At 38.3% G+C, this 20,677-nt stretch overlaps 1 protein-coding gene across 1 annotated transcript; it reads right to left on the bottom strand.

The window, feature by feature from the left end:
* Positions 1–684: 684 nt before the first annotated feature.
* On the bottom strand, positions 685–20,584 carry LOC133531835 (angiotensin-converting enzyme-like). Its single transcript, XM_061870226.1, has 12 exons — positions 20,229–20,584; positions 15,079–15,268; positions 11,932–12,088; positions 9,989–10,194; positions 8,029–8,234; positions 7,176–7,364; positions 6,555–6,661; positions 5,832–5,977; positions 4,710–4,818; positions 2,643–3,085; positions 1,699–1,854; positions 685–936 (listed from the first exon to the last, which is right to left on the bottom strand). Exons 2-12 carry the CDS (start codon positions 15,237–15,239, stop codon positions 774–776), a joined length of 2,043 nt encoding a protein of 680 aa, XP_061726210.1. The 5' UTR covers positions 15,240–15,268; positions 20,229–20,584; the 3' UTR covers positions 685–773.
* Between the last annotated feature and the right edge of the window lie 93 nt (positions 20,585–20,677).

The raw sequence follows: 20,677 nt of genomic DNA, 5'->3' as shown, positions 1-20,677 counted from the left end.
TTAGCAAACTCGGCGCCGTCGACTGTACAGAAACGTCTTTGGTGTCGGAAGCCAAGAACCACTTCGGGTCGCTGCGCCACAGCAGTCAAGTACAAGTAATAAGAAATCGTATTGGCAGTTTAAAATAAGTTTTATGAATCTAAAAAAGTTTTTTTTTGTACAAGTCTCAAGTCTTTAGTTTGTGTATAAGGTTAGGTTTAACGTGGTTTAACGAATTCGTCAAAACACCCTTCTGTTTTTATACAATCAGTAAATGTTAATGAATAGTTCACCGTCATATTTAAGTAAAACAATTACGCTTTTTTCTGTAACCTAATTTGATTATCTACAATCATGGACACCCTACAACACTTAATTAACAAAAATAAAACCTATTTAACCGTTATGGCAGCAGTTTGATTATGAAGAAAATAAACTTATCACACTTGAGTGAGATACGATTTTTCAAAAGTAACCAGACTCCGATGACATTCAATTTGTCATTTGTTATGGATGAAACAAAGAGGGTGACCATAAATGTCGTACTTAAAATAAATAAAAAATGTTTGAACAGTTCCTAAAAATGAAATCAACATTAATCTCACAAATACTGGTACGAAACAGTTGCTTATAACTTACTGAATACGCAGGCTTGGTCCTGTTCACGTCACTGAATCATTCTGTATAATTAATAAATCATTCAAATGAGTAAGAAATATTTTAATCAGTTTTTTTTTCGATTATTTTAATCTAATTAAGTCCGATCTCATTATTCAAAGGCTTTTATTGGTCAGCTACCAGCCAATGGGGATCCGATGCGCGCGCACATGTTTAACCAGCAACGTGTATAGAGGGCGGTAGTACCGCTCGAGCGCTGATGAGTCGATGACGTCTGTGCCGATTGTCGCTTGGAGTATTTCTTGATAATTTTGCGAATGACCTCTTGACATCAGTTCTCTGAAATGAGAAGATTATTAGTTCAAGATAACTCTGCTGCTAGAAAGTGTTATAATAAATGTCAGATGCCTGAGATAAATTCTACACTTAATTTCTGATCGAATTGCATTCTGAAGGACCCTGCTGGCCATTTTGGGCAACCTAATTCGAAAGAATAATGCAAGCGCCATTGGCTGATATATTACGTTGTAAAGACGAGCCTTACGTGCACCAAAAATGGTGCCAGAAAAGCGGTGTCAATGACACCGCTGTGCACCAATGCGAGTCAACCGTGCAGTCCAACGCTACCAGTTGCGACTTGCGACCAATCGCGCGTGTGATGCGAACTCATCAACCAATCACGTTGTAGCATTCCACCGAGGAACATCAAATGATGTAACGCTTCACGATGCCCTACATTCAGCGATAAACAGAAAGAGGTAGCGGCAAATTATTAAGGAGAAGCTGTTCCCTATAAGTGGCCACGACCCTCAGTGATGAGAAAACCGATGCAAGGAGGAGGACACCAAACGAGAATGTTCGGTCGAAATTATATTTAATTTTTAAATATTTGGCAAGCTCGGTTATTTACGTAAGCGACTGCTACCTGATCTTCTAAGCTTTGGGGAAAACTATACAAGGTACCTATGACTTTTGGGATTAGCCTATTTTCATTACGAGGACTTCCTTCATCGATGAGCGCCTGGTATGGGCTATTCACCTCAACATTTTTCCAGCAGACTTCGACATCGAAGAGCGCCTGGTGGAGTATGAGTTACTCACCTCAACAGTTTTCCAGCAGACTTCGACCCGTAGATATCACATCTATTCATCGGTATGGTCTTCGGTATCTCCTCCTTAGCTCCGACACGGCCGAAGACAGCAGCTTTGCAGAGACTTTCAAATAGTTGGTGTTGAAGAAAACTGCTTAGAAAGTATCTGAAAATAATCAAAAAAATGGTTACTTGATTTAATTTGATTGGATATTTATTGAAATACAAGTTTAGAGTATTATAGCTCATCAGGTCATGAAATTCCTAGGCATATCGAAAAACGTGAAAATAATTATCTTGTTCCCTGAGTCCCTGTTTCTGGACAGTTTCCATTCGGGCATCTGAAACAACCTAAGAACCTATCCTACCTACTCGTATTGGTTTAATGTGACTATTGTCAAAACATTGCACAGGAACTTTACAAACTGCCTGATTTTACGATCAGCAGCTGACATATACAAGGCCATGTGATATGTTCCATATTGTTCCATTCTATATTGTTACGTAAATAAATTCCCAAAGATGTAAGCAAGATGTAAGGTTTTAATTAAGAACGCTTGCCTTATGACTAATGACACGACGCAGTAGGTACACATTAAGCCTTTATACGTCCAACTGCTGAGCACAGGCCTCCTCTTATGTTTGACAGGGCTTGGGCTATAATCCACCACGCTGGCCCAATGCACTTTGAATTTCTTCGCTGAAGGCATCAGGCGTACATCCGCATGTTTCCTCACGATGTTTTCCTTCACCGAATAGCTTAAAACTAGAAGTTCCGAAAAACTTGGTACAAGCCAAGATTTGAACACGCGACCTCCGGATTGAAAGTCGGATGTCATATGTACCCAGCCACTACCTAGGTACACTTATTCTACGTTTATTTTACTCTAGCACACCAATAAGCGCGAGCGATCGTACCTTAGATGAAAAGAATAAGATATTTGTGATTGATACCTTATGAACGGTGTGTTATCAGGGACATGATATTTAGCCCCAGCATCAAAACCCTCCTCGTCCCTTTTCTCCGGCGGCGCTATCCCTTGCAGTTCCATCACCAGATCCCAAAACTCCTCATTCAGATCTTCCTTCAAATCTCCTTCGAAATACCTCCATCTATACTCGTCTATGACAAGCGAAAACGGTATCTGTGGTATCTTGTTTAAAGCTTGCTTTAGAAGTAACACATCATCTGTAGTTACGTTATTCCAATTTGCAGCATCTATTGTTTCAAACGAATTTGGCATCTGTTCTTTAGATGTTAGAGTATCTTCTTCAATTGATGGGTTGATGAAAAGCATGGAGTCATTGATTAGGCCGAGACGGTAGAGGTGTTGTGGGGTTAGTACACCGTACATAATGGTGTCTCCGATGGTTTCGTGTAATGCCGAGTTCGCTTGCTGAAAAACAAAATTACTCTGATTTGAATTTTCACAATTTTCACACATTATTCATTGACATATATCGAAGGACGAGCCATGTGTGTTAGACTGCACGATTGACTCGAAATTTGTGTGCGTGTGCGTGACACCGCTGTACTGGCCCCATTCTTATTGTCCGTAAGGCCCGTCCTTAGATATATGTCAATGTCATTATTATTTAACTTTAACGGAATTTCGCTTGTCTTTCCGTTTCGGAATTTCGTTTGACGACCGGTTTGGCCTAGTGGCTAGTGACCCTGCCTACGAAGCTGATGGTCCTGGGTTCAAATCCTGGTAAGGGCATTTATTCGTGTGATGAGCATGGATATTTGTTCCTGAGTCATGGGTGTTTTCTATGTATTTAAGTATTTATAAATATTTATATATTATTTATATCGTTGTCTAAGTACCCTCAACACAAGCCTTATTGAGCTTACTGTGGGACTTAGTCAATTTGTGTAATAATGTCCTATAATATTTATTTATTTATTTATATATATCGTTGTCTAAATACCCTCAACACGAGCCTTATATGAGCTTACTGTGGGACTTAGTCAATTTGTGTAATAATGTCCTATAATATTTATTTATTTATTATACTTTGCTTTCCGCATTGGGCTAGCGTGGGGACTATAGCCCGAGCCCTCTCGCGCATGAGAGGAGGCCTGTGCCCAGCAGTAGGACGTATATAGGCTGAATTATTTATTTTTATTTATTTTTTATACTTTACCTTCCTATATTTCCCTGACGGTTTGAGGACGGCATTGTCCTCTCGGCATCGGAGATAGACTGGCTAAAATTGACATCAATATCTTCTAGCTGCGCGAGTTTTTCAACTTGAACCTTTTGCACTCAAGAGATGTCACTCGATCGAGATAGGTATATATTATGTTTTCGTTTACATCATTGACATATATTGACGGGTCTTATGGGCAATAAGAATTGGGTCAGTACAGTTATGCCACACACACGAATTCGAGCCAATCGTGCAGTCTAACGCCACAACGCGATTGGTTGATGAGTTCGCATCACGCGCGCGATTGGTCGCAGCTACATAGTTGCCTTAGACTGCACGATTGGCTCGAATATGTGAGTGACACCGCTAAACTACTTAGCACCATTGTTAGTGCCCGTAAGGCCCGTCCTTAGATATATGTCAACGGCTTACATTTATTCATTATTTGGATTTCACGTAAAATTAGGTAGTAAATAAAATAAATAAATATTATAGGACATTATTACACCAATTGAATAAGTCCCACAGTAAGCTCAATAAGGCTTGTGTTGAGGGTACTTAGACAACGATATATATAATATATAAATATTTATAAATACTTAAATACATAGAAAACACCCATGACTCAGGAACAAATATCCATGCTCATCACACGAATAAATGCCCTTACCAGGATTTGAACCCGGGACCATCAGCTTCGTAGGCAGGGTCACTACCCACTAGGCCAAACCGATCGTCAAACACGCAATCTAGTCTCATTGAAGTACCTAAATAATAATGTGTGAAAATCGTGAAGGTTTAAATTATTGTCTAATTTAATAATTATTAAAGGCTGCCTACTATGTCGTTTGAAAGTACAACACTAACCTTAAAAATGCCAGGTTGGTGTTCGTAGGCCATGTAGTACTGAATGTGTCCCAATTCATGATGAATCACGTACAAATCATCGGCAGTTGACCCTGAACAATACAGGAGCCTGAAAAATAGAAAAAAACGCGTGATTTTCAAACCGAAGGTTGAGTTAGAACCCAAACTTCTGTTCTATATATCATTTGATATTTACTAATCCCTTTTCGCTGAAGGAAAACATCGTGAAGAAACATAGTCCAAATAAGGGCTAGCTCTCGTCTAGATCAGATGACTAGTAGCCGGGCCAATTCTTGGGATTAGGTTGCCAAGTGGATGTTGGGAGTGAACTGGCAAAGTTCCAGGAGGGCAATTCAAACTTATATTTTGATGTCAAACTGATATATAAATAATGTCGTTTTGTTATCATTTGCGCGTACTCTTTGCTTGTACTTGCTCGTACGTGTTATGGCGTGAGCGAGAAGCACGGGTGAATAGAATCAATTTGACATCATATTGATATCAAAATGTAAGTTTGAATTAAATTCCAGGATAATGCTGGGAATATGGTGATGACAGCAAACTCTACTCTTCAGTGTAACGAAAATTCACAAAAATATTGATAAAAAGGTTTGGTAAAGCCAATACCCGAAGTCGCCATATTTCAACATGGCCGCTGTGGTGCCGTGACAGCGCGTATTATTCGGGCTTTGTCGTTCGAACACGGATTCCCGCCAAAACGTGTCTGTCATGGCGGGCAGGCGTAACGATTGATATTATTTGGCCAGGGACTGTCTCATTTCATACATAGACAGAAAAAATCATAATGTCTTTCGGCCCGATTCGAAGAATGATTAAGACACGTTTAAGATCTTGGAAAGATCTTTAAAAGATCGATAACTAAACGACATGTTAATATTGATGTTTATTTCGATTCCTCTGTGATCCCAATAGGATCTATGTACGTATTTCTAACGTCAAAGTGACATTGGTTCCCCGAATCGAGCTACTTCTGTCAATTATACGACATATAAACGATATCTAAATGAGAACTTATCTAAACCAGAACTTATCGTTATAGTATTGGCGAAAGACAAACGGCTCATTCTTCGAATCGAGCCGTTTGTCTTTCGCTAGTAATACCTGAAATGGCCATTTTGAAACATGTCCGCCGCGGTGCCGTGGCAGCGCGTGTTCGAGCTTCGCCGCTCCAACACGGATTCCCGCCAAAACGTATCTGTCATGGCGGGCAGGCCTAGCGATTGGTAGAAATCCTCGGCGTGTTTTACCTGCAACAAAACCCAAGTTATATGTCTACTGTTTAACTGAGGTGCTTAGTAAGACGTTATGATTACGCTCAACTGCGGATTAATTGAATAACTTATAACTTCCGACGCACACACAAGATTTTCTGTGACTTTTTTTTCTAATTTCGCCAATCTGCCGAACAGAGAACCTTTAGAACGCCACGATGGTGTATACATATACGATTTTGCAACATGTTTGCAACATGTTATTTCTCATTTCGAGGTGAAACCCTCAATTTGCCTGGTCCAATTATTATAAAAAAAAAAAAATTGAACATAAAAAGAAACAGTAAGTTAGACAAATAGCTCCCATTGCGTTATATATAATTATATATTCGTAAAGATGGGCCTTACAAGAACTACGAATAGGGCCAATATTGATGTCAAATCGCGTTGTGCGACGAATGCGAGCCAATCGTGCAGTGCACAACTCATCAACCAATCACGTTGTGGCATTCGTGCCCACAATGCGATTCGACACTGTTCGTCAGACTTATATGAACGGGCCTACTTTTGAAAAGTTTAGGTCCACGTTGGTTAATGGGGTTCTAGGACGTACCATGTCCACAGTTGTCCAATTAGTGTTTTTGATACTCTTGTCGAGGTCTACAGTCTGGGGCAGAATGAGATCAGCGATGGACTCCCAATTCTGAGCCCACAAATTGCCTGAAATAAAAACTAGGAGTAATTAAATAAAATACAAATTTTCTAATAATAAACACACAAATTGCCTATGTCCCAAAGTAAGCTCAATAAGGCTTGTGTCGTAAGTACTTAGACAACAATATAAGTTCTTATATAAATACTTAAATACATAGAGAACAGAGGCTACTGTCGCGAAAACTCTGTTTCTAAGTACGTAATCGAATTATTTGTAATAGAAAAATATGGTGTTGCTTATTTTTTCCTAATCGTACATTATACTTATCAGCAATGAAAAAATAGACTTATCTATTTATTGAAATATGCTAATCAATTAATAAAATCGATTATTTTTCCTCAGCCTTACCGCCTGGCTCATTAGTCAGTCTAGAAACGACAAGAAGATTACTAAGTACAAAAATGAGCATATGCTTTTTCCCGGTACGTTCGATAACCTAATGCCTATATTTGCTCCTAATTATGTAGACATGTCAGTCAGTGCATTAGGACTAAGTAGAAAATTAAAATATTACCATACCAAGTAAATGAGCAGGTATAGCCCCTCGCTCCGGCACCACATCCCCATACTTCTTCCTCAAGTGGTATCTCGCGACGCCGTGTAGGATGGAATACAATGGTTTGACGTGGTTGAAGAGACGGCGGCAGATCAGTCGCAAGTCTGTTACTTCTGATTCGTCTCGCCAGGTGGCGCCGATGTCTGTGTAACCTAAAATAAATAAATATTTTTAGGGCAATCTTAATACACAAACGATCTAGTCCCACAGTAAGCTCATTAAGACTTGTGTTGTGGGTACTAGGAACAAACAAGTATCTGTGTAAAACACACAAATAAATGCCCTTACCAAGATTCGAACTCAGGACCTAGGGACTAGACTAGGAAGCCGTTGAAAATTATGGTCCAGTCAATTCCCTAACATAAGTATCCACTTTTCTATACAACTTAGTATGGCTACTTAGTTACTTAAGTTGGGGAACCGACTATACATCATCATCATCTTCCTCGCGTTGTCCCGGCATTTTGCCACAGCTCATGGGAGCTTGGGGTCCGCTTGACAAGTAATTCCCAGAATTGGCGTAGACACTAGTTTTACGAAAGCGACTGCCATCTGACTTTCCAACCCAGAGGGTAAACTAGGTCTTATTGGGATTAGTCCGGTTTCCTCCCGATGTTTTTCTTCACCAAAAGTGACTGGTAAATATCAAACGATATTTTGTACATAACTTCTGAAAAACTCATTGGTACGGGCCGGGGTTTGAACACTACCTCCGGATTGTAAGTCGCACGCTCTTACCGCTAGGCCACCAGCGCTTCCATAGAACCTCGTCAAATATTTATTTTAAATGAAGGTAGGTATTTTTAGAGCTATTACCATTCCGTTTAGCAGCTGTATTCTCCACATTAACCAACTCCCTATACGGCTGCTTCATAGGTGGTCCCACCTTCTCCCGCCAGGATATCCACAACCACCGCAACACTTCCTCGTTTCTCGAGAATCTCATCATTTTATCAAAATCGGCGTCGCCGTTCAAACAGAGAGAAGTCTCGGCTTTCTCGTTTGCTGCCAGTTTTGCAGCCCTGGAAAAAGTAGATTCATGAGTATATATAATTTTAATTTGATTAAATTAAATTTGGTGTAATTGAATAATTGACATTGCACCTATCCTAATATTTGAATTAATTTGAATGATATATTGCAACTAAATAATTATTATTATTTATTAAGACTTTATTTCGGACATCAAAGATCCATATGTTAGGTACAGTCAGCATCAAAAGTAGCGGATCAAATAAGATATATTATACTTTAGAGCGCGAATTTTAGAAATTTATCTATATTCGCAAAAGTTATCTGGAACATCAGATACTTTTGGCGCGTTGTTTCATCCGCTACTTTTGATGCTGACTGTACACTATTACTTATCACTATATTAGTATTGACAAAACAATTTATATTTAAGTAAATACATTATTTACAATTAGATTAAATTTAATTCATAAAAATAAATAATGCCTAATAATTTGACATGTAATATTTATAATATTGTAAATAAATGATTATGACTGTAATGTACTGTATTTATCTCAGTACATCATACGATACAATGTATTTCCAACGCTACGTCAGAGATAGTAGTTCTTCCTTATGGTCATTTCTACTACCCGAAAGTTGTCTGGAAGAGATCGCTTTTTAGCGATAAGACCGCCTGTTGTTGCTTAGTTTTTTTTATGTTAATTGCTGTATTTAATCATGTTTTCGTTGTGCACAATAAAGAATATTATTATTATTTGTATGTCTCTTACAAATTCTCGGGGCCATGGGGTCCCAGGCATTTTGAAGGCGTGCGTGGGGCCGAAGCCAACACGTAGATGCCCCTTGTAATAAGACAATTTTCTATAAAAGTAATGTTCTACTCGGCGGTAGTAGTGGTCGTTTCGTTGATCGACAATTCAACTGACTAGATTCCGTTGACGCGAATGCTTTTTTCTCTTCAGTTAAAGCAAAAACCTAGTTGACGAAATCAACTAGTTTTTCAACTAGTTGACGTTTTCTAAGTTAACATTTCATTGAAGTGAAAACCGTTAACGACCCACCACTACTCGGCGGTCTAACATCGACTGCCCGTAACTGTCAGTGACGTCACCATGACGTCACCGCTCGAAACGTCAATACACTACAATGACTATAGATAAAATAATAGATATAGGTACCTAAAGATAAATGGATTAAATATAGTGTTATAGAACAAAAATGCTATATATATTTTTTCCAAAATTATTAATATTTACAATCAAAGTCTTATTATCAATTCGTAATGTTATTTAGGAAATTAGTATGGCCACTCTCGGCTAGATTTAAGACTTTTAAGCCCATCCAAGGTCATGAAACTCATGGAATGTATAATAATATAATTTACCTGTATGGGAGGTATAGAAAGGACGACAATCTCTTGTGGCAAAACTGTTGCAAAAGTGAGCAGCTTTCAGCTTTAAATATTAGTTCCTAATCTCTCTGGTGGCGCTAGGTAGACTCAAGGATTACATGGACCATAGAGGTATTATAATATAGAGATTAAATGGGGGAGGGGCAACAAGTAACCCGACCAAATTACGTAGGTTGTATGTGCTATGATGTAAGGAATGTTAAAACGTGTTTTTATTATGTCGCATTGCGTATGTTCTGTCCCTCAAGAGCGCACGCGTATAGCACGTCTATATAATACTAGATCTATGACATTTTATTTCGGTGTATTGTAGCGCCACCTATTTGATGTTTTTGACGGACACTTTTCATACATAGAGATTTTCCTCCTTATACACTCCATATTTACCTGGATACTCCTTCTGACTTCACATTTAGAACTCGTTTGACAGTCGCGATGTATTCCAAGATGGCGGACTCTATCCCTGCCAAGTCAGTAGGGGATTCAGTTTTGTCGAAAGGAATACACACTTTGGCGTCGGAGTATATGGATTGCAGGTTTTCATACAGCTTTCTGACTTTCCTGAAAATGTATATATGTATATTCAATGTGTTTTAAATATTATTTAAATATGACAGAACGGAAATAAAGTGGACGATATCTAAAAAAATGTTTTGAGAAACAGGATACGTTTAAGTTTTTCCTAATTATTTGTTATTATTTTTTCCTGCACCAACATACACAAATGTCTCTGTTTGACCCAATGGTTGACTGGTAGAGAATGCCTTTTGGCATTAAGTTCGACATTTGTACATTTTTCTTTATGTGTGCAATAAAGTTAAATAAATAAATAAATAAATAAATAAATATTATAGGACATTATTACACAAATTGACTAAGTCCCACAGTAAGCTCAATAAGGCTTGTGTTGAGGGTACTTAGACAACGATATATATAATATATAAATATTTATAAATACTTAAATACATAGAAACCACCCATGACTCAGGAACAAATATCCATGCTCATCACATGAATAAATGCCCTTACCAGGATTTGAACCCGGGACCATCAGCTTCGTAGGCAGGGTCACTACCCACTAGGCCAAACTGGTCGTCGGAAGTTTAAATAAATAAATAATAGACACTTTGTTCAATACCTAATAATAGAGGATGAGTCGTCGAAAAATGTCACTAGATCGACCTAGCCCCATACTAAGCAAAGCTTGTACTATGGGTACTAGGCTACGATATACATACTTAAGCGCCACTTACACCATCCCACTAACCCGGGGTTAAACCGTTAACCCAGTGTCAAATGGTACTGGTAACCTTGGTAATTCCAGGTTCAACCGGTTTGGGGGGGTGCTGAGGTGACGTGCTTGCGAGCCCCCTGCACCCCCCTTAACGGCATGGACGGAAACGCCGCAGGGGAGGTTAGTGGGTATTCTCCTCCTCCCCCTCTGAATAGCAGAGGGGGTTACGGAAGGAGCGAGTCCCACATACCGCCCCCCCAATGGGCTTCCCTCGCCCGGGGGGCGATGATGCGTAAAGGCATTCACCCCTGCGTCAACAAAAAAAAAAAAAAAAGGTTCAACCGGTTAACTCCGGTTTAGTAAATGGTGCAAGTGGCTCTAAACAGATAAATACATACGTACGAGTATGTACATAGAAAACAACCATAACTAAGAAAAAAATATCTGTATTCATCACACAAACAAATCCCCTTACCGGGATTCGAACCAGGGACCATCGGCTTCATAGGCTGGGCACCTACTAGGCCAGACCGGTCGCCTAGGTCGAAAGCGGACGATCACATCTCCATACACGTACTCCATTTTCCCCCTGGATATTTACTTTATGGAAAATATTTTTACACACTTCATTTTATGTTAACCATAGCTATGTATGTCCCTTTGTTTGGCCTCTTCGTTTTTTTTAATCATCATCTTCCTCGCATTGTCCCGGAATTTAGCCACGGTTCATGGGAGCCTGGGGTCCGCTTGGCAGCTAATCCCAAGGATTTTTACGAAATCGACTGCCATCTGACCTTCCAACATAAGGGTAAACTAGGCCTCATTGGGATTAGTCCGGTTTCCTCACGATGTTGTCCTTCACCAAAAAGCGGACCCCAGGCTCCCATGATCCATGGCAAAAATCCGGGACAACGCGAGGAAGAAGACCTTACTCATATAATTATCAAAAAAAAATAACTAATCAAACAAAGGCATAGTTGTGTATAATAGATATCAAATTGAGTATACATATATGCTTATAGAGATGGGGGATAAGTCTGCATAAAGATGCGATCACGTGACTTTGTCCCCTTTCCTCTTAATATATAAAAGAAACGTACACAGCTTCATCCACCGTGAACCTCGGGCCCCTGCATAACAAATAGGCCATCCGTCTCTCAGTTCCATTCAGCAACTGACTCCTCTCCAAAGCAGCCAATCTTGCGCAGCTTTTCTCTTCCCAGCCAATCCTTTGTCGTTGGTAGTTGGCAGACCTAGAAGTTAAAAAAATATATATATATTTGACGTTGACGACCGGTCTGCCCTAGTGGGTAGTGACCCTGCCTATGAAGCCGATGGTCCCGGGAATTAATCGACATTCATGCCAATATCATTTCTTCCTATTCGCAATTCTACACAGTCTAAATTCCTCACAGTAAGTATTTAACCACATTCGCTATTGTGCACAGTCATTATTTGTGTACAGTAGCGATTCAGCCTTTTCGCAATTCTGCACAATCTGAATTCTACACAACGGCATTTCACCACAGTCGCTACTGTGCACAGTCATTATTTGTGCACATTAGCGATTCAGCCTTTTCGCAATTCTGCACAATCTGAATTCTACACAACGGCATTTCACCACAGTCGCTACTGTGCACAGTCATTATTTGTGCACATTAGCGATTCTCCCTGTTCGGAATCTCGCACAATCTTAATTCTACGCAATATCATGTGATAATAATATCATTATTTATTTATTAGGATAATGAAAAGACGACTAAAAGCTAAAAAATATAGTATAAATTCTATTAATAGAACATTATTACAGAGGCCGGGATGAAAGGGGTTGCCGGCCGAATGCATATAGTTATGAGGCAGGCAACCTTTTTTCACGCCTAGGTATGTATAGTGCTTCTCTCAAACTAGCAATGAAATTAAAAACAACTATTAAATAAGAAATATTGTTTTCAATTATTTTTTTCATTTCTGAATGTCATGATGCTGTGTTCCTATATCTGTGAAATGAAAATTAAAAAATAGTACTTAGTCGGCCTAGGCCTTTAATTTAATTGCCGGCTTCTTGGATGTGCTCCGCCCGAAACGAAATGTTTGAAGCCTAAAATACCGAACAGAATGACAATATTTCATTGCATGCTTGAGAAAATGATATTGCGTAGAATTAAGATTGTGCGAGATTGCGAACAGGGAGAATCGCTAATGTGCACAAATAATGACTGTGCACAGTAGCGACTGTGGTGAAATGCCGTTGTGTAGAATTCAGATTGTGCAGAATTGCGAAAAGGCTGAATCGCTAATGTGCACAAATAATGACTGTGCACAGTAGCGACTGTGGTGAAATGCCGTTGTGTAGAATTCAGATTGTGCAGAATTGCGAAAAGGCTGAATCGCTACTGTACACAAATAATGACTGTGCACAATAGCGAATGTGGTTAAATACTTACTGTGAGGAATTTAGACTGTGTAGAATTGCGAATAGGAAGAAATGATATTGGCATGAATGTCGATTAATTCTTATTTAAGTATTTATATATTATATATATCGTTGTCTAAGTACCCTCAACACAAGCCTTATTGAGCTTACTGTGGGACTGTCAATTTGTGTAATAATGTCCTATAACATTTATTTATTATTATTATTTATTTATTTATATTGAAATACAATTTTACAGCATTACAGCGAATGGGCGCCAATTTGCTGTTAAATTAAGTAGTTATAGAGTTATAAAGTAGGTAGTAAAATTATACGATAAATATAAGTATAATTAATAAGTTGATGTTGATAAACAATAACGTATTTTTTTTTAGTTTATGATTTTTGTCAGCAAACAAGTCGCAGTGAATAAGTGCCTTCGCTATCTTGCGCGGGAGCACGAAATATTGTTTTATTTTAAATGTCGTATTTTTACATTGATTTTGTTCATTTTGATCTATGAATGTATTGTTTTGAATTTCTATTTCATCGTTATATAGTTTTTTTCATATTATAATGTAATAACTAATAAGAATTATCTATATTAAAAATAACGAAAATGGTAGATATTTTCTTATCTTATATTATGGAGGGATCTATGTGTATGAAAAGTGTCCATCACGAAACCTTAAATAAGTGGCGCAACAATACATCGCGAACAAATTTTTGATTTTGAAAAAATATTACTGACAACGCACTTCACTCCGTCAATAACGTCTAAGTTCATGTCATGTCCTTGTGCTACCTTAGCTCCACTGGAGAGATTTAAATTTACAGCTGCCAGCTGGACACTTTAGCAACAGTTCTTCCATAAGAGATTGTTCTCCTCACCTCTACCCTCCATCCCTCCCTCTAAGGGGCTCCCTGCGGTAATCATTGATTTTTGACTAGTTCTGAGTAGTTACTCCTACATTTGCACTATAGATAGAATTATAAGACAAACGTCTATCGGTTCTTCAATCTTTTATCCCCATTCTGGTCTGCCGGATTTTGAAAGAAATGAACACTTATTTTATTTTTATTTTTAAAACATTGTCTAAAAAAACACTTTTTTCGTTACTCGATGGCTGTGAAGGATTTTACATGTACGAAATCTACACATTTGGGTTCGTCTTTGACGTCTCTAAAAACTGGTCAGAGGTTTTTGTTTTAAACTAATTAACACAAAAGTTATGGCCAGTAAACAAGATTTTTGGCCTAAATTTGTTCCAAATATCTCGACGTCAGTGAACTTTGAAGTATATATGGGATACTATATTGTTTATAGCCGTTCCTGTTAATATGATAAGCTACAAAAAACATTAGAAAACTCAGGGATGCAGATCGAAGGTCATTGGCGTTAGGGACCCCCTTTAGGTTGGGTCTATAAATCATATCTTAGGACTTCAAATATCTAAAATTCCCAACTCCTCCGACAGTTCAGTATTACCAGGGGGCCTACCACAAAAACCGAAATTCGCAAATTGCGGCGATTTTTCTCTTTTACTCTCACTAAGGCGTAATTAGACTGACAGAGAAAAATGCCCGCAATTGACGAACTTCGATTTTCGCGGTTATAGCCCAGGATCCACAGACGACTGCCACACAATCTCAGCAGCTTGGCAACATCGTTGAGGAGCTGGATAGACCTAAAGATAGCCTGGTAGAGATCGCTTCTCAGCGATAAGACAGTTGTTTACCTCTACTTATGTTGCTGTTTTCTATTCGTTTTCTTTTTTTTTGTATTTACAAAGAGTATAATTAAATTGTATTGCATTATAAAATACTCACCGCAGTGGCAGTTCAGTATTTCCAGGGTCCAAAGACGACTCCCACGCAATATCAGCAGCTGCAGCATTGAACTTGGTGGTGACGTCATTAAGATGTTGGATAAAGGAGACATCAGTACAAGAGACAGCGGTGACGATGGCTAGTAGGATGAGTAGCTTCATTTTTGTGCTATGTTCGCATAGTGATTTTACTGAAAATAAAAGCGAGCTAATGACGTCATTAAGTTGTTGGATAAAGGTGACATCAGGCCACGTAGCCAACGTTACAATTGTTAACGCTCCGTAGCGTAGCGTAGTCATGTCTCTATATTACTCTTCTATAGTAGTGGGACTGTGACAGTTGCGTTTCGTTCGCCACGGAGCGTGAACGATAGGCACGTTGGCTACGCGGGCTGTACAGGAGACAGCGGTGACGATGGCTAGGAGGATGAGTAGCTTAATTTTTGTGCTATGTTCGCAAAGTGGTTTTCCTACGAGCTAAAATACACAGTGTCCATTGGCAGATTTCCGGTATCGAATCCAAATAGTTATCGAACGCGATGCCTGACATATGGCCAACACACATACCCACGACATGACGTCGTCTCACGTTGCGGCGTCGTGCAACGTTACGGCTTCGTATCGCGGGGCCAACACACATACCCACGATACGACGTCGTATCGTGGGTTTGTGTGTTATGCTAGTATTCAGTTCATATATAAGTTATAAACTCAAATAGATATCAAATAAAATATTTTGAGATATATTTTGTGTATGTAAACATGACATATCCATTTTCACGTTAAAGTTTCTGAAACGTTTTGGTAAATAAATTAAATAAGTTCAGCAGAAACTCAGCGATCCCTAAACTTGAAAAGCCGCAATCTTATCTCGAGTGTCAGTGATTCCTGATAGCTAACAGCGTTCATTAAAATGTACACGTTATCTGCTGTCCATTCTGATGGACTTTTGATTAACGTGGAAACAGCAACAGAACATACTGGGTAATTTCTGGGTCGTGATCCAGAACTACTTTTTCTGACTCTGTTAATGATCCACATTATCATATGCTAATTAATATTAATGGATAATTAGTTTAATTTATCTCATTTTTTTTTCAAATTTAATTAATTTTATACTAAGTACCTAATCATGGTCACCCTATGACTTTTGACATACGCTGTATAGGGACCGTGCGCGTTGGAGGGTCTGCCATCTTGTGGCCTGAATCGGAACCATAAACATGTACATTTACACGTCACGTGTTTTCTTGTGCATAGTAGGTTCTGCCATCTTGTGGGCTACATCGGAACAATAAATATCAAATTCACGCCTCGCGCCAAAAATCTGACGGCTCCTGTGCTGCCTCCTACAGTTCATGCACGCTCCCTATCCTTTCTCCAATAAAAATATGAGAAGCTTTAAATTTTATCCAACTCACAATTTCACGCGAGTAAAAAAAATGTGATTGGTCACTAAAAGATTTTATTGACTAAAAATAAATTTGCAAGGCATTGCAATATTTGACATATTATTTATTTGCGAGCAGTACAGTTGAGTCCATGGTTGAGTCGCACAAGCCATGCAATAAAATAAATGTGGGGTAATTTTTAGGGTTCCGTAGCCAAATGGCAAAAAACGGAACCCTTATAGATTCGTCATGTCCGTCCATTCCTCAAAAGGAAAAAACGGAACCCTTATAGGTTTTTTTTTTACCACGACGGTGGCAAGCAAGCATACGGCCCGCCTGATGGTATGCAGTCACCGTAGCCTATGGACGCCTGCAACTCCAGAGGTGTTACATGCGCGTTGCCGACCCTTTAAAAATCTGTACACTCCTTTTTTGAAGAACCTCATACTGTAGACCCTCGGGAAAACCTGGCGGAAGGAAGGGGCGTGCGCGGAAGGAAGTTCCTCTTAAACCGCACAGTGCGTGACCATTTAGGTTCTAGGGTGTGAGGATGAACACCCTGCCGACGGCGGGCGGTGCGGTGATAGAAAGCAGCCGTGGGCATCATGTCAAACAATTCTTCGGAGCACAGCCCATTGTACAAGCGGTAGAACACACATAAGGAGGCAAAGTCTCTCCTTAGACTTAAAGGTTCAATACCGCTTGTAAGTCTGTTGTCCGTCCGTCCGTCTGTCTGTCTGTCAAGACCCTTTATCTCGGCAACGCGTGGATGTACGAAGAATTTTCATGATCATCAGTGAATGCGTGAGTAAATCAGTGACGAAATTGAGGTTTTTTAGATAAGAATAAATTCTAAAGTAAAAGAGCTATGGAATTGAATTTTTTTACGATTAATAATTCCACTATCGACATTATATCTCGACGACCGGTCTGGCATCGTGGGTAGTGACCCTGCCTATGAAGCCGATGGTCCCGGGTTCAAATCCTGGTAAGGGCATTTATTTGTGTGATGAGCATGGATATTTGTTCCTGAGTCATGGGTTTTTTCTATGTATTTAAGTATTTATAAATATTTATATATTATATATATCGTTGTCTAAGTACCCTCAACACAAGCCTTATTGAGCTTACTGTGGGACTTAGTCAATTTGTGTAATAATGTCCTATCATATTTATTATTTATTATTATATATGTCGAGAATTTTCTTTATCTAGTATAATCCAAACCCAAACTCATAGGTTCCATAAAACGTTGAAGCGCTTCGAGAAAAGGTAGGTTTTGACGGAGGCAGTACCATGCCCCCAGATTGGAAATTGCGATTGTTATTTTTCGTAATTTATTTATATGTTGTATTTAATTTCATAGTCATAATATAAACAACTGAATAAATATTATGGAACATGGTCTGAAATATATATATATATTGATTTAAACCAACACGATATTCATTCATAGTTTTAAAACGAATACGGGACTTAATCGCGTAAACTTACGTTTATTATATAGCCACGTGTCGAACGTGGCGTTACGCTCGTGGTCACAGGCAGACTGGCGAGGAATTGTATCAACATCTTGCTGCGCGGGTTTCAGGCCATATTATAAACGTAAGTTTACGTGAATAAATACCGTATTAGTTTTAAAACTATGAATGAAAATCGTGTTGGTAAAACTATGCATATATAATGGACAGTGTCCAGCAAAGGTTTATTTGCGTTATTTGAAAACTATTTCTAATTAACTCTCCTATAACCACAAAACAAATAAACTTTTACAATACATTTCGGTCCGAGATCTCAAAGTGACCCTGATATCATGTTTGCACAAATCATATTTTCATATATTAAGCGTTTAATATACTGTTATTAGCTTTGGCCCGCGATTTCGTCAGCATAGATAGATAGATAGAATACTCTTTATTGGCACACCTCAGTAAAAATATACAAGAAAAATAAACAATTGATTAAATTTAGAGGCAGACAACAGGCGGTCTTATCGCTAAAAAGCGATCTCTTCCAGACAACCTTTGTGTAGCGGAAATAGAGAAGTTAATCGAAAAAGTAGGTGTTGCTAAACCGTTATGAAGCCTACATTCACACACACAATTACAGTGAATAAACATACACATATAAGGAATACGAATAGACATACATAAACATACATATAAATATATATATAATTAACCGAAACATAGCTAAATATGACAGCAGCATGTCAGCCACAGAGTAAAAATAACTAGCATAGAAGTACCTAATTTAAAATTTTCATGCTAATTAAAAATACATTTTTATTTAAACAATAAATGGAAAAATTCACCGGAATTCAGTGAAATAGGTACTTTCAATTTCGCTCGACGTGGTGTATTACAAAAATTAGAAAAACTTTTTTTTTCGTGGAAAACATAATCACTGGACCAATCATGAGTAGAGTCAGACCAAGATAAGTTGGCAGCGATTTTAACAGCCCAGACGACTTTTTTTCATTTAAAAAAAAAACTTTTTTTTTTTCATTTAATAGAATACATAGATACAAGCGTGACAGAGTGGTAAATAGAAACAAGACAACGAAAAGAATTGTGACCCAGGTATTTATTTTTCTGAAAAAAAAAAACGAATCTAAGTATTTTGTAATGATAAAGTAGCATTAATACAAATATTGATAGTTTAATTACTAATACGCCATCCACAAATTTCCGAAATTACCAAAATTAGTATCTCTATTTTGGAAACAGGAAATTTCTTCCCAAAAGGCTTTCTTCTTATTTGTACATTACCGCCACAATTGAACCATTGGTATATTATAAAATTTTATTTATATGTATACATATATTTAATACATTAATATTAATACCTAGCATAATTTAGATTTAGGAATATTGCTGTGCCAGTGTGTATTTATCAGGGTCGATGTGAAACTTACTACAACACAGTCACGTCTGAAAATATCAATACGAAAAACGTCCCAAAATATGTATACACTACCTTAATACATGGGCAATAAAGTCGTGTACACATATTTTTGGCACTTTGTTCGTATCGATATTTTCAGACGTGACCGTATGTAATACATATTTAAGAGCAATTAATAGCTGAGCAACTTTTCAAATCTCGAATTTTTCAAGCCTTGTTTCTGTCGCGTTGCGGTACGCGGGAGTGCGTGCTTGCGATAAGGACAACTGAGGGCCTACCGCGAACCACGTTCGACGTGTTACCACTCTGTCGCACTTGTTAGTTCGTTCGTAAGTGTGACAGGGAGGCAACACGTAGAACGTGGTTCGCGGTGCCCTCTGCGCTCGAACGAAAATTCCCACGCCAAAAAACTCAAAAATCGCGGTTTCGCTCTCGACTGTCTCCTCCAAAACGCAAGCAATCATTATGATATTTTGGAATTTGAAAAGAGGAGGAAATAATCTATGCCGCTTTGTTTTGATTTTTTGGATATTTGTTGTCATATTTGTATACTGCGCCTATTTTGCAGCCAATTCAATTAAGCCGTTTTTGCGAATTTCGAGGCGCTGTAAGTTTCTACAGAATAAAATAATCCAAAAAAGCAAAACAGCGGCACAAATATTGATCTTATTTAAAAAAATCATTGCTCTAGGTTAAAAATCCAGGGAGGAAACACTCAAGAGCGTTTGTATCGAAAAATCGCAACTAGGAATTTCTCTTAACACCTAATGTCACAACCATGGATGCAATAAATGAATTATGAATCTGAAAATGTGGATACAAAACATTTTTTTTTTAATAAAAAACAGGTTACCTTAATCTCGATTCCCACGTCAACTTGGCAGGGCGGGGATCGGTGGCGATGGGGCGAAATCAGGAGTCGTACTGATACGACGACAGTAAGTTATTTCCATCGTGCATTCGGCCGGAGGCATAGCGCGAGCGATACAGTATTCCGAACTGATTTTCTTTCTGGAATATCGTATGGTGCCCGCAATACATCAACACGCCACACCACATTTGGAGCATTCCACCGGCTGCCCCGTACGGACCCATTTTAAATATTATATATTACAACTTTTTATTCGGTTTTTAAACTAAAATATGACTAAATTACATTTATGTTAAGAAATACATTTTTTTTAACCACAACATATAAAGTAAATTAAAACTAACTAAACATAAATCTAAACAATATGACAATATACAAATAAAACGATTTTATGTAAAGTAAAAAATATATAACTAAGTAATTGTCCCATG

Source organism: Cydia pomonella, chromosome 26 (assembly GCF_033807575.1).
Source record: "Cydia pomonella isolate Wapato2018A chromosome 26, ilCydPomo1, whole genome shotgun sequence".
Lineage (NCBI taxonomy): Eukaryota > Metazoa > Arthropoda > Insecta > Lepidoptera > Tortricidae > Cydia > Cydia pomonella.
This window is presented reverse-complemented; position numbering and strand designations above follow the sequence as displayed.

Coding starts and splice junctions, on each gene's coding strand:
- LOC133531835 (XM_061870226.1), bottom strand. CDS start 15,239: ATGAAGCTACTCATCCTACTAGCCATCGTCACCGCTGTCTCTTGTACT. Junction 5,978..6,554: donor ATTGGACAACTGTGGACATG/GTACGTCCTAGA, acceptor GTTTTGTTGCAG/GTAAAACACGCCGAGGATTT. Junction 4,819..5,831: donor TTTCAAAATGGCCATTTCAG/GTATTACTAGCG, acceptor TCTATTTTTCAG/GCTCCTGTATTGTTCAGGGT.